Genomic DNA, 16,077 nt, shown 5'->3' with positions numbered 1-16,077 from the left:
CAAAGGGAAGGAATTTGAAACTGGATTTGAAGTAATTAAGAAATGAACTGAAAATGAATTGGGAGTGAAATGGAATAGAATTTGAATTGAACTGAAAGTCAGAACCTCAGTACCTAACCTTCTCCCACCATAATGTGACTGGTGTGGTAAGAAAAAAAAAAAGTAAGAAAAAATCAAATGAAAGGAAATGATCCCACTGACATTTTGAAAATAGCATTTAAAATGTCAAAGTTTCGCTTGACTGTTAGGATTGGGGTTGGATTAAGCCGATCCCAAGTTAGCAATCAAGGGCAGCAGCTTCACTGTGGAATGACGTGAACCGCCGTGGCACACTGTTGGGTCTGGTATCCATGGCAACCAAGGAGGCGTTTGGCTTGTGGCAAGAGCAGGCTGGCAGAGCGACCGACCGTGCATGCATGCACGCACACACACACACACACACACACACACGGAAAACAGACACACAAACCACAGCCTCAATTTGACCACCCAGAGAATTCAGCTTTAGAACTCCACTCATAGTTAAAAAGTTCAACTTGTCTTAAAGGTATCTTATTCAGCCTTTTCTTGATCAGAGCTAATCTCACAGATATCAAATCTGTTCTATCAAGAGAGAGACCTGCACCGAGAAAGACAGCTGTGCTAATTAGGAAAACTTACCAGTTACCTATCCCTATTACCCTTAAAAGCCAGACTTTTGAGCTCACTTTAGAACTTTAGAAATAGTGCACTTGTGGAACTTTCTCTTTTTCTCACTCAGATCTAAAAAGCGAAGTAGGGGTCAATTTTTGTAGCCCTGGAAATCATCATATGTGGCTTAATCCACTGGTGGGAAGGCTGTCTGTACTGGCTGCTTAGAGCAAAGCTTTACAATCAAAGCCCACTTTAAACCCTTAAAGAGTACGTCTGAACATTAAAAAAAAGCTTGCTCGCTTCCTTGAGGTTCTGTCTCTCACTGCACCTCTCTCCTTGCTCTGTCCTCCAATATGTCTCATTATTTCTCTCTTCTAACCTTTCTCCCCTTCTCCAACTCCCTCTTATTTCTCTCAGTGTCTTTCTCTGTATCCCTCAATCTTTCTGCCTCATATAGCACTCTTTCTTGCTTGCTCTCGCTTTCTTTCATTCTTTCTGTCTTTCTTTCTTTCTTTCTTTCTTTCCCTCCGTGTCTCTCTTCCACAACCTCTCTCTCAGCAGGTTTCTTTCACAGTGAGTTGACAGAGTATTGAAGTTTCAGACAAACCCTTTAATGCAGGATTAAAGATATCATGGCTGGATTAGCTTTCTCTCTCTCTCTCTCTCCCCTCCGCTCTCTCTCTCTCCTTCTTCCCCTCGCCCCTCCCAGTCTCTACCACCCGTCTCTACTTCACTCTATTCTTTCTTCTAATATAGTGCCTTCTCTTTCTCTCATCTCCCTGCTCTCTCATCTCCTCTCTATCCCTGTAACTTCTCTCTTCATTTCCTCTCTTTTAGCTCTCCATCTGTCGCTCTCTCCCCTCCGCTCCCTTCGGTCTGATCTTGCCATGATAAAAGCAGTTGCCTCCTACCAAAATACAACCACTTAACACTCCCCGTCCCCTATCCAAATCAGCCTACCGCTGCATAATCAAGGCTTTGCATCGACCGATCAAATCCTGACGCATGGCATGAGCCTCTGCGTGTCAATGTGCAGCTAATGCCTGTGCCGTCTGCATCAGCAATAAATACTACAATGTGTAAAAGCAACAGAGTCAAAAAATATATATATATCCACCATTGAAAAATGTCACTTTTGAGAAATTATTCGCTCAAGTAACATGCAGAATATACAGTTGATTGTTTAAATATTGAGACAGTGAGCTAAATTTGGTCTTGGTCGCCATTTTCATTTTGTAAACGTGGCTTAACTTCAGAGGCCAATTAAGATCCATAAATAAGCTCTCAATTTGTTCTTTTGACGACTCATATTGCATATTATCTTGTAGATGAATACCAGCAAAACAAACTAACTTCAGCTCACTGTCCCAATACTTAGACGATTAACTGCATCTGCCTCCCTCTTCCACCGAGCCAACCTGTAATGTGTCCTCCTGCCCTCCAGGGGGTGCCATGTCTGGGATGGAGCCCACAGTAGCCCCAGTGGCAGCGCAGCCCATCCCTGCCTACTGGTACTATGTGTTGGTGGGAGGTGGCGCCCTCTTGCTGCTGGCCACCATAACTCTGGTGGTGATACTTTGCTGCCATCGGTACTACTTGGCGACCAAGAAGACCACCAGTAGCCATCATCATTCGGTGGTATACCAGAACAGCCAACATCCAAATCAGCAGGGTCACCAAAACTACTACCAGAACCAAAACCTGAGCCAGAATCTGATGCACAACCCCAACCAGAACCACCTGTACCCAGGTAGCGGGCCGGTAGGGCCGGGTCTCGAACCCATGCTCACCATCAGACTGGAGAAAGACGACAGCTACGATTCCCAGTGTTGAAAATGAACTGGACTACATGAGAAAGATACAACTTACATTGGAATGCTTTGTTCAGAGAAAGTGGTGTGAAAACTACAATTCCCTGAAATGATTGAGCAACAATTCAACTTTATTGCTCTTCTTCACTGTTGAGAATTTACAGTTGGGCCGAGATACTGCGGTTCCCGTTGCTGATGATCGATCTAATGAACTGATCAGGATGCAACTCTGTCGATTTCCCTCACTGGGTGTAACTGGCCGAAAGATGAGAGAACTACAACTCCCACAGTTAACGAGGGGCTTAACGAACTACATTAGACAGCAACTTTACCGATATCCCTGATTGAGTAGATGAAAGAACTACAGTTGTCGATGGCTGAAGCCTCATGAACAACATTACAAAGCAACTTTATTGATATTCCTAAGTGTAGGGAATTTACGGGAACGGACTGGGTCCCAAATGGGTCGCTGGCGGAGATGGCTTCATTCTACACCCGAGACTGTAAATGAGACGGATAATGGACAGAATTATAAGTAGATCACAGGCAGACCGGCAAACTGACCGTCTGGCTGACTGACTGTGGATAAGACGTACATGCGGCCAGTCAGACACCCAATGAGGTGAACAGATTCTGAACAGACACCTGTGTGGTGACGGCATATCTCCCTCCTCTATAAATGTCAGAGCAGGATATGCCTGTCTGCCCTGCTCTGATCTGCGGCTTGGACACCGTCTGCCTCCAAATACACTGTCTGAGAGAGAAGGGATTTACAGGCAGGAAAAGGAGAGAGAGAGAAAAAAGAGAGAGTGGGAAAGAGAGAGAGAGAGAGAGAGAGCAATTCTGTGTGTGTTTGTACGTGTGTGACATGAAGAGAAGGGCTATCTCTGTGGGACTGAAGGAAACACGGTGTGTTTGTTTGCGCGTTTGTATGTTTGTCCACTCGCGTTTGAGAGACTGAGAGGGATAGACGGAGAGAGAGAAAGAGAGGGGTGGAGATGGGGAGAATTAGTGAGGCCTATCCAGCCGTGACAGATAGACAGCTACACATCCACCGTGTGTTGCTCCTTTGGTCTGTGAACAAGGAATCAGTGTTGTGCTGTTCTCTGCCTGGTTTACACAGGAGGAAGATGGGATGAGACAGCTTAGATCTCATCCTACACACACACACACACACACAGGCAAAAAAACCCCACAAGAACAGGCCCAAACACACACACACACACGCACACACACACAGGTATGCAACCCCACATCAAGACTCTTCACTGGCTCATAATTGGGTCTCAAGTATTGCTGTGAGTGCATTTTTCACATACGCAGACAAATCCTTGATATGCCTCTCTCTCTTTTTTTTTAATGTGCTTTAAAACTACTACCTCTTGATGTCAAGAAAGAGGTAGTGTCTCTGTGTCAAATGAGAGGATCAGTGGACTCTCCTCTATACTGTTTTTGCCTGGATGTCTTGGATAACTCGATGCTTGTGTCTGTTTAATGTCTAAACTAAACACCATTCTATGTCCTGTACACATTACACTTGGAGAATGAAACCACAGTCATATGTATCAAGTATGTGAAGCTGCATTTACACATGAAGAGATCTGTTTTTTCTGATTTTTTCATTGCTCTCTGTGCCATTTATGGGTTAAAATCTTAATTTTGTGTGAAATCGAGTACACCAAGTGTATTATCTTAGATTAAAATGCATAATTTTTGCATACACGCCCGGTACCCACTGAAACTTGATCCATTTGGCTCCAGAAATGTCAGTTTTGTTTATATTCAACAGGTGAGACCAATGTGTATACTGTGGCAAAGGGCTTGCTATTTATGAAGCCTCTTAGAGAAGCACTGATCCAGGATCACTGGCCAGGTTTCCTCGATCTTTTCATTCATTTCATTACTGAAAAGTAAGGCTGATTCTAGTGCAGTGCTACTGTGACACTCTCACACACTTGCTGTTTTTTATTATCTGTTCAACTGTACCTACCTTTACATTTTATTCTTGCATTTTTTTCCTCCTATTGATAATGTACAGACGAGTATAAATTGAGACGACAGTGTTCGGAGAATAATAACCATGAGGTTATGTGTTTCCGATACATTGGGCTGCACATTGTTTTACTACGTTGAGAGTATCCTCAGCACTTTTCTGCTTCTTAATAATCATTTCATGATCGTTGCGATGATTTGTGATAATTTTTTGTGATAAGACATTTACTGTGAATCTCAGTTGTTAATTTCATTGCTCACTAAGAGATAAAGATGTTGAATCATTTATACTGTATATTAACCAAATACCACCTGTTGCTTTTAATTGCACGTTACAATTACATGTGATTACATTGTGTATTAGCTATACAATGTATAATTTTCATACCTATTGACTATTGTTTTAAGGCACCGAGTATGTTGATTGTACTTACTGAGATGATCTTAACACAGAAGACATTACTATTCTTGACTATCACTTGATGTCAAACCTCCAGCCTGCAGCCATTTTGCAACAGCAAATGTGTATCCCTCCACATTTAATTCAGATTGGGACACAAAATGGCACAACTGAAGCAAATTGATGTGTATCCATTGGTTACTATGTATAGATGAATGTTAAATGCACTTATTCAGATGATGTAAAAACAAAAGATATTAATTTTCTTGGGATTAGAGTAAGAAGCCATCTGCAACAATCTCTCCACTCAGATTTAGCCCTGTGAAAATGTGTCGTACCAATGCTGTACTCATTTTCTGGACTCCTCAGCCAGCTACCATCTTGTGTTGTATGCTCCTGACTATTTCATTTTGCTCACACTCAAATCCCCCAGCCTCTTTATCAAAACCCGCTTGTTCCTTTTCTATTCTTTCCCTCCATGGCAAATCCTCCCAGTAAAAAACACAGGAGGGAGAATGAGAGGAAGAAATGGAAGAGAGCAAAACCTCTCTCAGAGGAGAAGGGCCCATTAAGCTAGCCTCCTATTCCTCCAAAGAATGCGCCCAGAGATGGAGGGAGATGAAAGAAGTAAAAAAACAAAAAAAACAACTCCGCTCTCTTTTCTTTCTAAAGATAGATTTCTCTTTTTCTCTGAGAGGAAGGCTAACAGGGAGGCAGGTTGGGGTCTGGATTGAAGGAGGGAGGGAAGGAAGGAGGAGGGCAGGTTGTTTCAAACACAAAAGCAGATGAAAGAAGTCTTTTGGCAGAATAGACAGCGTGATGGAGACACACACATTACACACACATTACACACACACACACACAGGCAGACACCATCTGACAAACACCACCCTCTCTGTGTGTTAGCGCTGCATCCAGATCTCCATTAAGCTGACAAAATCAATCATTTGAATCATAAGTAACATTTCATTCATTTTCAGATAATACATACATACATTTTATGTTTGAGAGTTATACAAATTATTAATTATTAAAATAAATATCCCTTATTTTGAACGATTTCATTTCATTCAATCTCATAAAATACTATTTTTTTGCTTTAGTCAACAAATGTATTTTCAGTTATTTAGTACTTGCATATCCATTTTCTGCCTTGCTAGCCCTTCTCTTTTCCATTTCAATCAGCTTGTGTATGATTTACACATTATATGACTCATTCTAGCAGCCCTGTGCCTTACCCTAATCAATGTAGGTCTTTAACTCAAATACAGGAATGATATATGATTATATTTATGTTGTGCTGCCCATGCGGTTTTGTACAACGTCTCTCTTTCTTTCTCTCTCTCTGTCAAACTTTTTGCAAGATTTGGAAAACGGTCTGGCATCTTGTCATGCAGTGCTTTTAAATCAACCTTCCCTCAGTTCCCTTTCCCTTCTCCATCACAGATTACTTTGAAGCCCTTTAATATTTCTAATTAGTTAATGGAGCCGATTGCATTTATAAAACCCTGCGGTAAGCATTTCTAGCCCTCTAGCCCTCTCTATTTTTTTCTCTTTCCTCCTCCTCCTCCTCCTCCTCCTCCTTCTCCTCCTCTTCTGTTTCGTGGAGAAATATTAACGAGTGAAAGCACTCAAAGGGGTCCTCAGGCCCCCACCGGAACGGGCGTATGGTGCCAAAGAGCCGTCCGCGTCTGTGCCTGAATAAAAAAAGCCCCCTTTTCATTCTTCTCTTTACTAATTGGAGAGAAGAGATAAAATGGGGCTACGGGGAGTTTTAATCTCCTCTTGGATCCGCGTGCTGATTCTTCTCAGGATTCTTGCCTGAAGGCTTTAAGCCAGGATCATTAGAAAGTGTTCAGCAGTCTTCCAAAGAGTGTCCAAGCATTTTTTTTTTTTATCCTGTTTCTTTTATTATCTCTCTGTTCGTGATTTAATGTTTTGTCAAGGCCTACAGTGGTTTCAGCTGACTGTGAGAAAGGAGAACTTAGAGCCTGGAGGGTCTTAGCGCTGTTGTGAGATTGTACGTTTACACAATCAGAGCTGGAGAAGGCAGATTAGATGCTTTCACAGGCATGGATTAAGGCTAGTCTTACATCAAGAGTACATTTCATCAAGACTTCCATCAAAATAAAAATAATCCTAAAACCAGGCTTGTAATTTGAATGGATACGACTATTCACTATCCAGTGTTTTTGAGCTAATTGTGGGCTGTACAGTAGCTGCAGATTTTTTTCTCACATTGAATGATATGAAAGTCTTATTCACATTAATTAGGATGTGGAAGACCACCCTCAGCACTAAAGCATCATTTGGAGTCATGCTCATAATGTGCAGGCTGCGCTGGAGTTTTCCACGCTTGCATGCTTTGAAATGTCTGTCTGGTTTTAAATGGTTTTGTTAGGCTGGAAACCTTTTTTTGACCACCTTTCTTTCACGCCTTTGTTTTCTTTTCTTGTTTCACTATTTTTGCCCCTCAGACTCAGTGTTTGTGATCTTAAGTCATAGATTTTAAGGGTGAAGTAAAACCACACCTTGGGAGTTTTTGGAAAATCGTCCTTGATGATGTCACTTTTATCCCATAAATTGGTGATGTTGATATTGCTCTTACTTTTGTTGCCCTGACAATGGCGTTTTCTCCTTTAGTCAGAAAGTACTTTTCCTAATGTAGAAGTGGTTGATGCAGCAAAGCCAGATCATTCTGAAATATGGTTTCAACAAGGGATGAATTAGCTCTGATTCAAATTGTGGTTTTAAGGATAGCTTTGGACTGCAACACACTAGCCATGGGGCGATGGACTGGTAAAAATTTCATCTCTGGCCTCAACCACACCACTGTTATATTTACTCTGTGCACTTTTTCTGCCTCTGTGAATGAAAGACCTTGACTATGATTGTCTCTTTGACTCCCTGTTTTGCAGGGCTGGGTTTCATTGACTTACAATTCAATCAATTCATTCAGTAGACACTCTTCAAATATTTAAATATTTAAAAATATTGGGCAAGTTATGGTGCTCATACTCATCAGAAAATAGCAAATAATTATATAATGAAATTAATTCTCAATAATCAAAGAATTGAGAATGAATGTCTTGTAATTACCAAAAGATCTGCTGATTATTTTTCTTTTTGAATTAGTTGAATTGAAAGTAAGTTGAGTCCAGCGCTGGTGTTTATACTCTCGTTGGGTTTGAAAGTCAATTTTGGATCAATTTAGACCATTAAAGATGTGATTCGGTCACTTCTTTGAATTCAAGGAAATTGCCTCTCATATTTAATTTATCAGCAATTTCATGTAAATTCACAAAAGCAGTTCTCATTTAGCAATATTTGTGTCTTCCTAATGCTTAAGGACTCCATAATACTAGAGTAAAAGGTATTGAAAAGTATACAAGTTTGTAAGGGCTTTATAAAGAATGTATAATTGGAAGATGCCATTAATTACCTATGCTAACAGTCTTTCATAGAAAAAGGACCTTATCTTGCTTAGGAAATTAGGCCCAGTATCTTTTGATATCGTTAAATTAGTTTTTCACCTGTTATCTTTTGAATATCTATTACATTTTCACTTCATAATATCTTTTTGGTTCCTTTGCCCCAGCAATAAACGATTATCAGGTGCCCAGATATTGCTCCATTTTTTAAAATCTGAGAATTGTAATATCAATTTCCTTGAATAAAACTGAATTGAAGCAGAATTGAGCCTCCAAACCCTGCAAAGCCTTGCACCTCGGCCTGCCTCAAAGATATAAAGTGGTATTTTAGCTCGTTGAATTTCATGGTCTTGGAATAAAAAGAAAATATATTGTGGGGAATGTGAAGGTAATAAAAGTAATATTTTTCTATAAAACAGTTTGTGTGTATCTTTTCTTCAGAGGTCTCTCCCCCCCTTTTTTCTCTCTGTCTCTCTCCTTTGCTCATTCTCTCACAGTTTCTCTCTCTCGGCTCTGTTTTCATTTCTGAGCAAATAAAAAAGAGTGGCGATGCTTATCACATAATGAAACTTGCTGGCTTTATGCAGGTGTATCACTATCAGGCACTCTCGATAAAACGTTTAGGAACACTGGATGTTATTTTTCCCTTGATAGACTGAGCACAGAACAAAACATTTTTTGGTAGATTTCTTGCGAGATCTGTTTGTAAAGTTCATATAAGATCACTCACTCTTTGAGCTGTTTGGGTAGTTTGATTTCCATCTACAAGTGTAAGCTTGTGTGTTGACAGCATGAGAGATGGAGCGATGTTATCGCCACTTGATGTTGACTCTAAAATAGCTCTGGCTCGACTGGATCGCTGAGATTAAACATTATTATTCTTTCTGTCTGTTTTACAGACCCCAGACCTATTGACTTTGGGAAAGATGCTGTTTTCAACCACAGACCCCGTATCAACGGAGGTGAGGTTTTGGTTTCCTTTTCCTCTCCTCTCCTCTCCTCTCCTCTCCTCTCCTCTCCTCTCCCCTCCTCTCCCCTCCTCTCCTCTCCTCTCCTCTCCTCTCCTCTCCTCTCCTCTCCTCTCCTCTCCTCTCCTCTCCCCTCCTCTCCTCTCCTCTCCTCTCCTCTCCCCTCCCCTCCTCTCCTCTCCTCTCCTCTCCTCTCCCCTCCTCTCCTCTCCCCTCCTCTCCTCTCCTCTCCTCTCCTCTCCCCTCCTCTCCTCTCCTCTCCTCTCCTCCCCTCTCCTCTCCTCTCCTCTCCTCTCCTCTCCTCTCCTCTCCTCTCCTCTCCCCTCCTCTCCTCTCCTCTCCTCTCCTCTCCTCTCCTCTCCTCCCCTCTCCTCCCCTCTCCTCTCCTCTCCTCTCCTCTCCTCTCCTCTCCTCTCTGCTACTTTCCGCCTACAGTTGAAATACTATACTTCAGTTTCAGAGAATATGATCAGCCTGAGGCTATACTGGGTGTTTTACAAGTCTTCCCCCAAAGAAGAGTGAAATTGCCCTTTAAGCAGAGGCATGCCTATGGCTCTCCATGTTTTAGTTGTGATTCCACAAGAAACAAGCCTGTGGCAACAGTGATAGACAATCTCTGGTGTGTGTGTGTGTATAGAGGATAAGAGGGAGACAGAGTGAGAGAGCATGCAAAAGTGTGTGCGTGTGCGTGTGTGTGTGTGTGTGTGCGCGCTCGTGTGTGTGTGCGTGTTTCTTCCCCTCCTCTTTCATGTTCTGCGGCAGACAAAGCGAGACAGACAGACAGCTTCCTCCTGGGCATCTAGAAAAACATCTGTCTGTAACAATCACTGTTTACTTCCTGTGTGTGTGTGTGTGTGTGTGTGTGCGCGCGCACGTATTTGTTACTATCCCTTGTTTCTCCCAGCCTCTTGACAGATACAGGAACAGTGCTCCTGCTCCTTACCTCACAAAACAAGTCTGTTTACTGTCTGTTTACTGCTTTTGCGCGTGTGTGTGTGTGTGTATGTGTGTGTGTGTGTGTGTGTGTGTGCGCACGTCTGAGTGTGTGTCTTTGTACTCTTTCATAAATCACTCTAAATGCGTTACCTAATTGCAGATTGGCTTGTTCATGTGTCTACATTCATTAAGTGGATTAGAATGATCGCTTCTTGATGCCAAATAGACTCACACACTTAAATGCACACACATACACACACATACACACACTAGAGAGCACACCTTTGCTGTTAATTTCATCAAGCTTCCTAATTTTTAATAAAAATGGGGGTTTTGTGGTCCGATACCAGTGTCCAATACCAAATTAGCTGTTCTCAAATGTATCAGTGCATGAAATATCTCCTCTAAAAGTTTCCCTCTGCTAGATTTATTGTCCAACAACTGATCCTGATGAACAGTTCAATTAAAACCTTTATGTTTTTAAGCATGGTTCTTCTCTTTTTCCCTCCCAGGCTATGTCTTCCCAGGCTGGCCCTCCTCTTCCTCCACCCCCTCCTCGGACATGGACCCCCCCTCCGTCACTCTGGTGTCGGAGAAGGACAAGGACAACGCCTGGCTGTACACGCTGGACCCCATCCTCCTCACCATCATCGTCATGAGCTCGCTCGGCGTCCTGCTGGGGGCGGTGTGCGCCGGCCTGCTGCTCTACTGCACGTGCTCCTACAGCGGGCTCTCCTCGCGCTCCTCCACGACGCTGGAGAACTACAACTTTGAGCTGTACGACGGGATCAAGCACAAAGTCAAGATAAACCAGCAGAGGTGCTGCTCGGAGGCGTGAAGAGGAAGAGGAGGAGGAGGAGGAGGAGGAGGGTGAGGGGGGGGAGCCTCGAGCCTGCCTACCTCCTTGGAGAACCGTGGGGAAAGACTTATTTCGTGCTCCCCTACAGAAGTGATTTTTGTTCTCAGTTTGGACAGAGAAAAGAAGAAAAAGAAGCAGCACTATCCGTTACTTCGATCCCCAGTGTCCCCTACCTAGTCCCCCTGCCACTCCCCCCTTGCTCTGATGTCTACATTTTCCCCACCTATTTGTGTGCCCAGTGGGAACTTGTGACCTCGATCTCCCCCCCTACCTGCTATGAGGCCTAAATTGGGGGAACATTTTAACCCCAATCTCTCCCTACCCACCATATCTCCTCCGCCTGCAGGAGAGAGCCTGCTCGATTCTAAAAGCCTGTGAGTGAATGAAGGAATGAATAAATGAATGATCCAATGAACGACAGATCTACCATAGAATATAAACCCACCGGCCACTGGAACGAAGCTGGAGAGAAAATGGACTACAGTACCCATGACAATCTGGACATTTGGACCACAAATGACAGCGCCGTCTGGGGTGTACTATTGAAATGTCGGTGACTGGGATTCTTGAATGAAGATGGACATTTCGTTAACGTGTACCAGTGACTGGCACTTTTCACAATGGGCAACTCATCAGCTTGAATTTGAATGTGGCCCAATGGAGATGGCATGGGAAAATCAAAAGTTCCACCCCCTGACTGTACCTGAAGACTTCAGCACTACATCCAGTGGACCATTTTATGTGGGTATTTTGACTGAAATCAACACATATCAAGCGAATGCCTACCCCTTCCCCCCAAAAAATATTTAAAAAATCCCCCAAAAAAAAGATATGAAACAACACAACTCAAATGAATCTAGATTTCTAAAGGTGAAGAAGTAAAAGAGGATGAACAAGGAGGACATTTTCTTTAGTTTGACTGCTTATGAATGTTTTAGATATGAGTTCTGTGATTTTTTAAAGCCAGGAGTTCTTTAAAATGTCGATTAGCTTGCCACGCGGCGCTCGCTCGCTCGCTCCTTTGTCCGCCCTCGGTCTGCGCTTCGTGAAACCAGTGGCATAGAAGAGTGATGGTGACTGTTTTTGTTCTGTTTTAGACTTGTGTCTCTTTGAAAAAAAGGAAAAGAAAAACTTCAGCTTCAGTTTGTAACCGCCCTGTAGAACTCTTGTGCCATTTTTTAGACTTTCTTTAGCGTTGTGTTGGACTCCACGGTCTTAACTGTTACTTCAGTTCTCTCCTATTTTGGCATATTTTCCATTACAGATTATCAGTCTTTAAAAAGAGTAGAAGGCAGAGAAGGAAAGAAGGAAAGACAGAAAATCAGAGGTTTATCTAAATCTAACATGCTGTTATGGAGTCGTGCTTTAGATTCAGTATTCTAGAGTTTGTCTTTGGTATATATATTATTTTTTTGTTGCTTTTTTGACTGTATGATGCCCCTATATTATACAACACATGGTCGGACACTGTGTGAACGAACTGTCAGTGATTGTTGTATTGCAACCTATGGATTGCCAAAGAGCTGTGTATGTACACAGGGGTCTGAACAAGTGTTAAAAGGGGTTGGGGGGGGGGGAAGAAAGGACTGAGAGAAACGGAGCGAGATAAATCATCCTCCCTTTTCTGTACCACTCTCAACGTCGCCCCCCTGAATGAAGAACGCTCAACGGGAGAAAGAGAAGGAACGACTAAAGGACAGTCGGGCGCGGAGGAGGATGGAAATCGAACCGTCGACTTTCTTGGACACACAATCGAGCCTTAAGCTAACTACAGTATACGCTGTATCGGAGGAGAGCCATCGAGGAGGGCCAGTGCTGCTGGAGAGACTGATGAGCAGGAGGAGGAGGAGACACACGGTAGACAGACAGGAAGAGAGAGAGATGAAGGGAAAACAGAGAGGAGGACAGGAGGACAGATGGTGGCTACATTTACATGCACAAAGAATCCCGTTCTTAATGTATACATGCAAACATAATTCAAAACGGTTAAGCTCATACTCCGATTATGAAAAACCTGATTAAGATACCTGGCTTACTCCAATATTAAACAGGTTACTGTTGCATGTAAACATCTGACTTCTTTCATTTTTGGGTTAGGCCAACATCTGCACAAACTCACTATGGGTACATTTTATTGTCAACAAAAACCATAGCGACGTACAGTACTTACCATTACTAATACTATTGGGATCAACATTTCTTTCCCCTGTATTAGAGGTACCCTACTTCTCAGTCAGAGAGGCAAGATGGCCACCGAACCCTTTCATACTGTTTTTTATAGCAGCAGGGATACTCAATCACTGTGTATCAAAGGTTAATGTAAACAGCTTAATCCCAATGGAGTATAGCCAGTAGCCGGGTCACTCCGTGCATGTAAACGTAGCCAATGAGAGACAAGCAGACAGATGGAGAGGACAGACAGACGGAGACACAGACAGCCAGGAGGATAAACAGACAGGGCCAACAAACGAGCAGAAAATGAGACTGTCAGCCAGACAGGTGGAGGGTAAGAGAGACACGATCACAACAAAACGAAAGAGAGACGGGGAGTGAAAGCCAGTGAGTCAGACGGACCTCCAAAGGAATCAAATTGGAGGACCAGACGCTGACCTCTCCCTCTCTCCTTTTTTATTTTTGTTTTTCACTCTGCTAGGCCGCAACAGACGAAGGTCAATCCCAGAAAGGCCTTTTTGTGTTTTCTGAAACGGTAAAATATCCGGGTCAAGTTGTTGTCCTCTGGGGGTAGAATGAAAGCCGGAGAGAGAGAGGGAGAGAGAGAAAGGAGAGGGAAAAAAAGAGAGAAAGAGTTGAATATCTCACTGTTATTGTATCTTTGCCTGGAGCCTAAACCCTCTCGCCCCCGTTCTTTCTTTCTGTCTCTCTCTCTCTCTCTCTTCTCTCCCTATTCAAGGGCATGCTAAGATATAGCCAGGAGGCCTATTTTGGTGAAATAAAGAAAGAAAAGAAGGGGATTATTAAAAGGTGTTGAAAGACGACGAGAGGAGAGAGGGAGGGATGGAGGGAGGGAAGGATGGAGAGAGGGATGGAGGGTTTTCTGTCCATCTTACTGTGTTTTCATTGGACTGTCAGACTGTTTTCCAAGTGCCTTGGAGCCGCTCTCTCCTCTCATGTCGCCCTCTCTCTTTTTCTCTCTCCCTCTATCTCTCTATCTCTTTCTTTCTACTGCCACCTGGCTTAAACAAACACACACACACACACACACACACACACACAAAATGTTTAACATTGTAGAAGTCCCTTCCATTGGAATCTATTCTGCATTACCTGTACAGGTTTTTCTGAACACAGTGTAGTGAACATTTACGTAGTGGGACCTCTGCAATGGCAACATCTATACACACAAACATGCACACATGGAAATACACACACACACACACACACACACACACACACACACACACACACTCACAGAGGCCTCACCTATTCTCTCTCTCTCTCTCCTGCCTGGCTTTGCTAACTCTTTCCTTCTGGAAGTCCAGATAGTATTACCTCTTCTGTCTCGATGGACACACACACACACACACACATTACATTAACACACACACCCATACTCACACACCTTCGGCACTGGCCAGATAACTCAAACTGTTGTTTGTAGACTTTGTACAGAAAAATTTCTTTTTTAATGTTATTATTATTATTTAATAAAGGCTAAATAACAAGTGTTTGGTCTTGTGTGTTTGTATTTCCTTAAGGGGGTTATCAAGCTTGTACGTGAGTGTGTGTGTGTTTGTGACTGTGAGTGTGTGTGTGTGTTTTGTGTGCATGTTTGTGTGTACATTTGATCATCACTATGCCCAGCCAGTGTTTGAAGTTCTCTCCTGAGTTTGTGTGTGTACGTGTGTGTCTGTGTGTGTGCGTGCATGCATGTGTGTGTGTGTGTCTGTGTGTGTGTGTGTGTTTGTTTGAAGTGGAGACCGGTCAGCGCCACCAAGTCTGCTGCAGGCTATCCACCCTCTCAGATCAATATAGCCACACACCTATACACACAGACCATAAACACATAACATGCCAATCATACACACACACACACACACACACACACACACACACACTATATTAACCACCAGCTCCACTCAAAGAGGCCCTCAGTACATCAAAGCCTTCCAAAGCATTTGAGAGCCTGCTCCTTCTATAACAATAGTTTGGCCTCTCCCTCCTCCTTCACCCGTCCTCCCTTCCCTCATCTCTCCCTCTCTTACTCCATCTCTCTCTCTCTCTCTCTCTCTATCAACATCATTACCTGTTCTCCAACTCCCGTACCCCTCCTCCCCTTCCTCCCCACCTCTTTTATTTCCTCTCGTTTAGTTTCCCTCCCTCCACTCATTCTCACGACCCCTTCCTCTCTTGTTCCCCCCTTTTTCTACACCTCTACCCATCTATTCTCTCATTCTGTTCTTGGCCACCTCCTCCCTCGCCTCTCTTTCTCCTTTCTCTTTCGATCTTCATCTCCATCTCCCCCGTCTCTCCCGCTTCTCCCTACTACTCCAACTCTCTCTCTCTCCTTCAGTCTGTCTCACTCTCTCTCTCTCTCTCTCTCTGTCTCAGGGGTGTTTTGGCATTTTTACTCACGAGAGGCCAAGGCACGACGGATCAAAGGCTTCCTTCACTCCACTTAATCGAGCTGTCAGAGCTTGCTCCTAATTAACACACACGCATAAAAACACACAAGCCGAGGCGCCTGGCCCGGTGGAGATTAGTTGGACGATCACAATAGGAAATTTGTCGCCCACTCAACTAATTTAGCTTTAAAGTGTGAAATTAATGATGGAACAAATGATGACATTTTGGGATAACTACAACTTGCTGTTGGGCATGATACACATTGTGTGTGTGTGTGTGTGTGTGTGTGTGTGTGTGTGTGTATGTCTGTGTGTGCTTCTATTATGAATCAACGCACTTAATAGGTAACGTTAAGAGATGGAGAAGAAGAGTGGGAAAAATGAGAACACATAATGCATAATGCATTAATGTTGCATAACGGTCATCTCCAGGCCAAATGTGGACCAATCCAAACACGTAAAAT

General features: G+C 43.2%; 1 protein-coding gene across 1 annotated transcript in view; it reads left to right on the top strand.

Moving 5' to 3' along the window:
* The window catches only part of LOC139915574 (neuropilin-2-like), a 109,596-nt gene extending 94,880 nt beyond the window's left edge, over window positions 1-14,716 (top strand). Inside the window, exons 17-18 of the mRNA XM_071904231.2 lie at window positions 9,167-9,229; window positions 10,684-14,716. Coding sequence (XP_071760332.2) covers window positions 9,167-9,229; window positions 10,684-11,009 — 389 coding nt within the window. The 3' untranslated portion in view covers window positions 11,010-14,716. The remainder of the gene's footprint in view (window positions 1-9,166; window positions 9,230-10,683) is intronic.
* Window positions 14,717-16,077: the final 1,361 nt, after the last annotated feature.

The sequence above is a fragment of the Centroberyx gerrardi genome, chromosome 10 (genome assembly GCF_048128805.1).
Source record: "Centroberyx gerrardi isolate f3 chromosome 10, fCenGer3.hap1.cur.20231027, whole genome shotgun sequence".
NCBI lineage: Eukaryota > Metazoa > Chordata > Actinopteri > Beryciformes > Berycidae > Centroberyx > Centroberyx gerrardi.
Note: the sequence above shows the minus strand (reverse complement) of the source record. Positions and strands in the feature narration are given on the sequence as shown.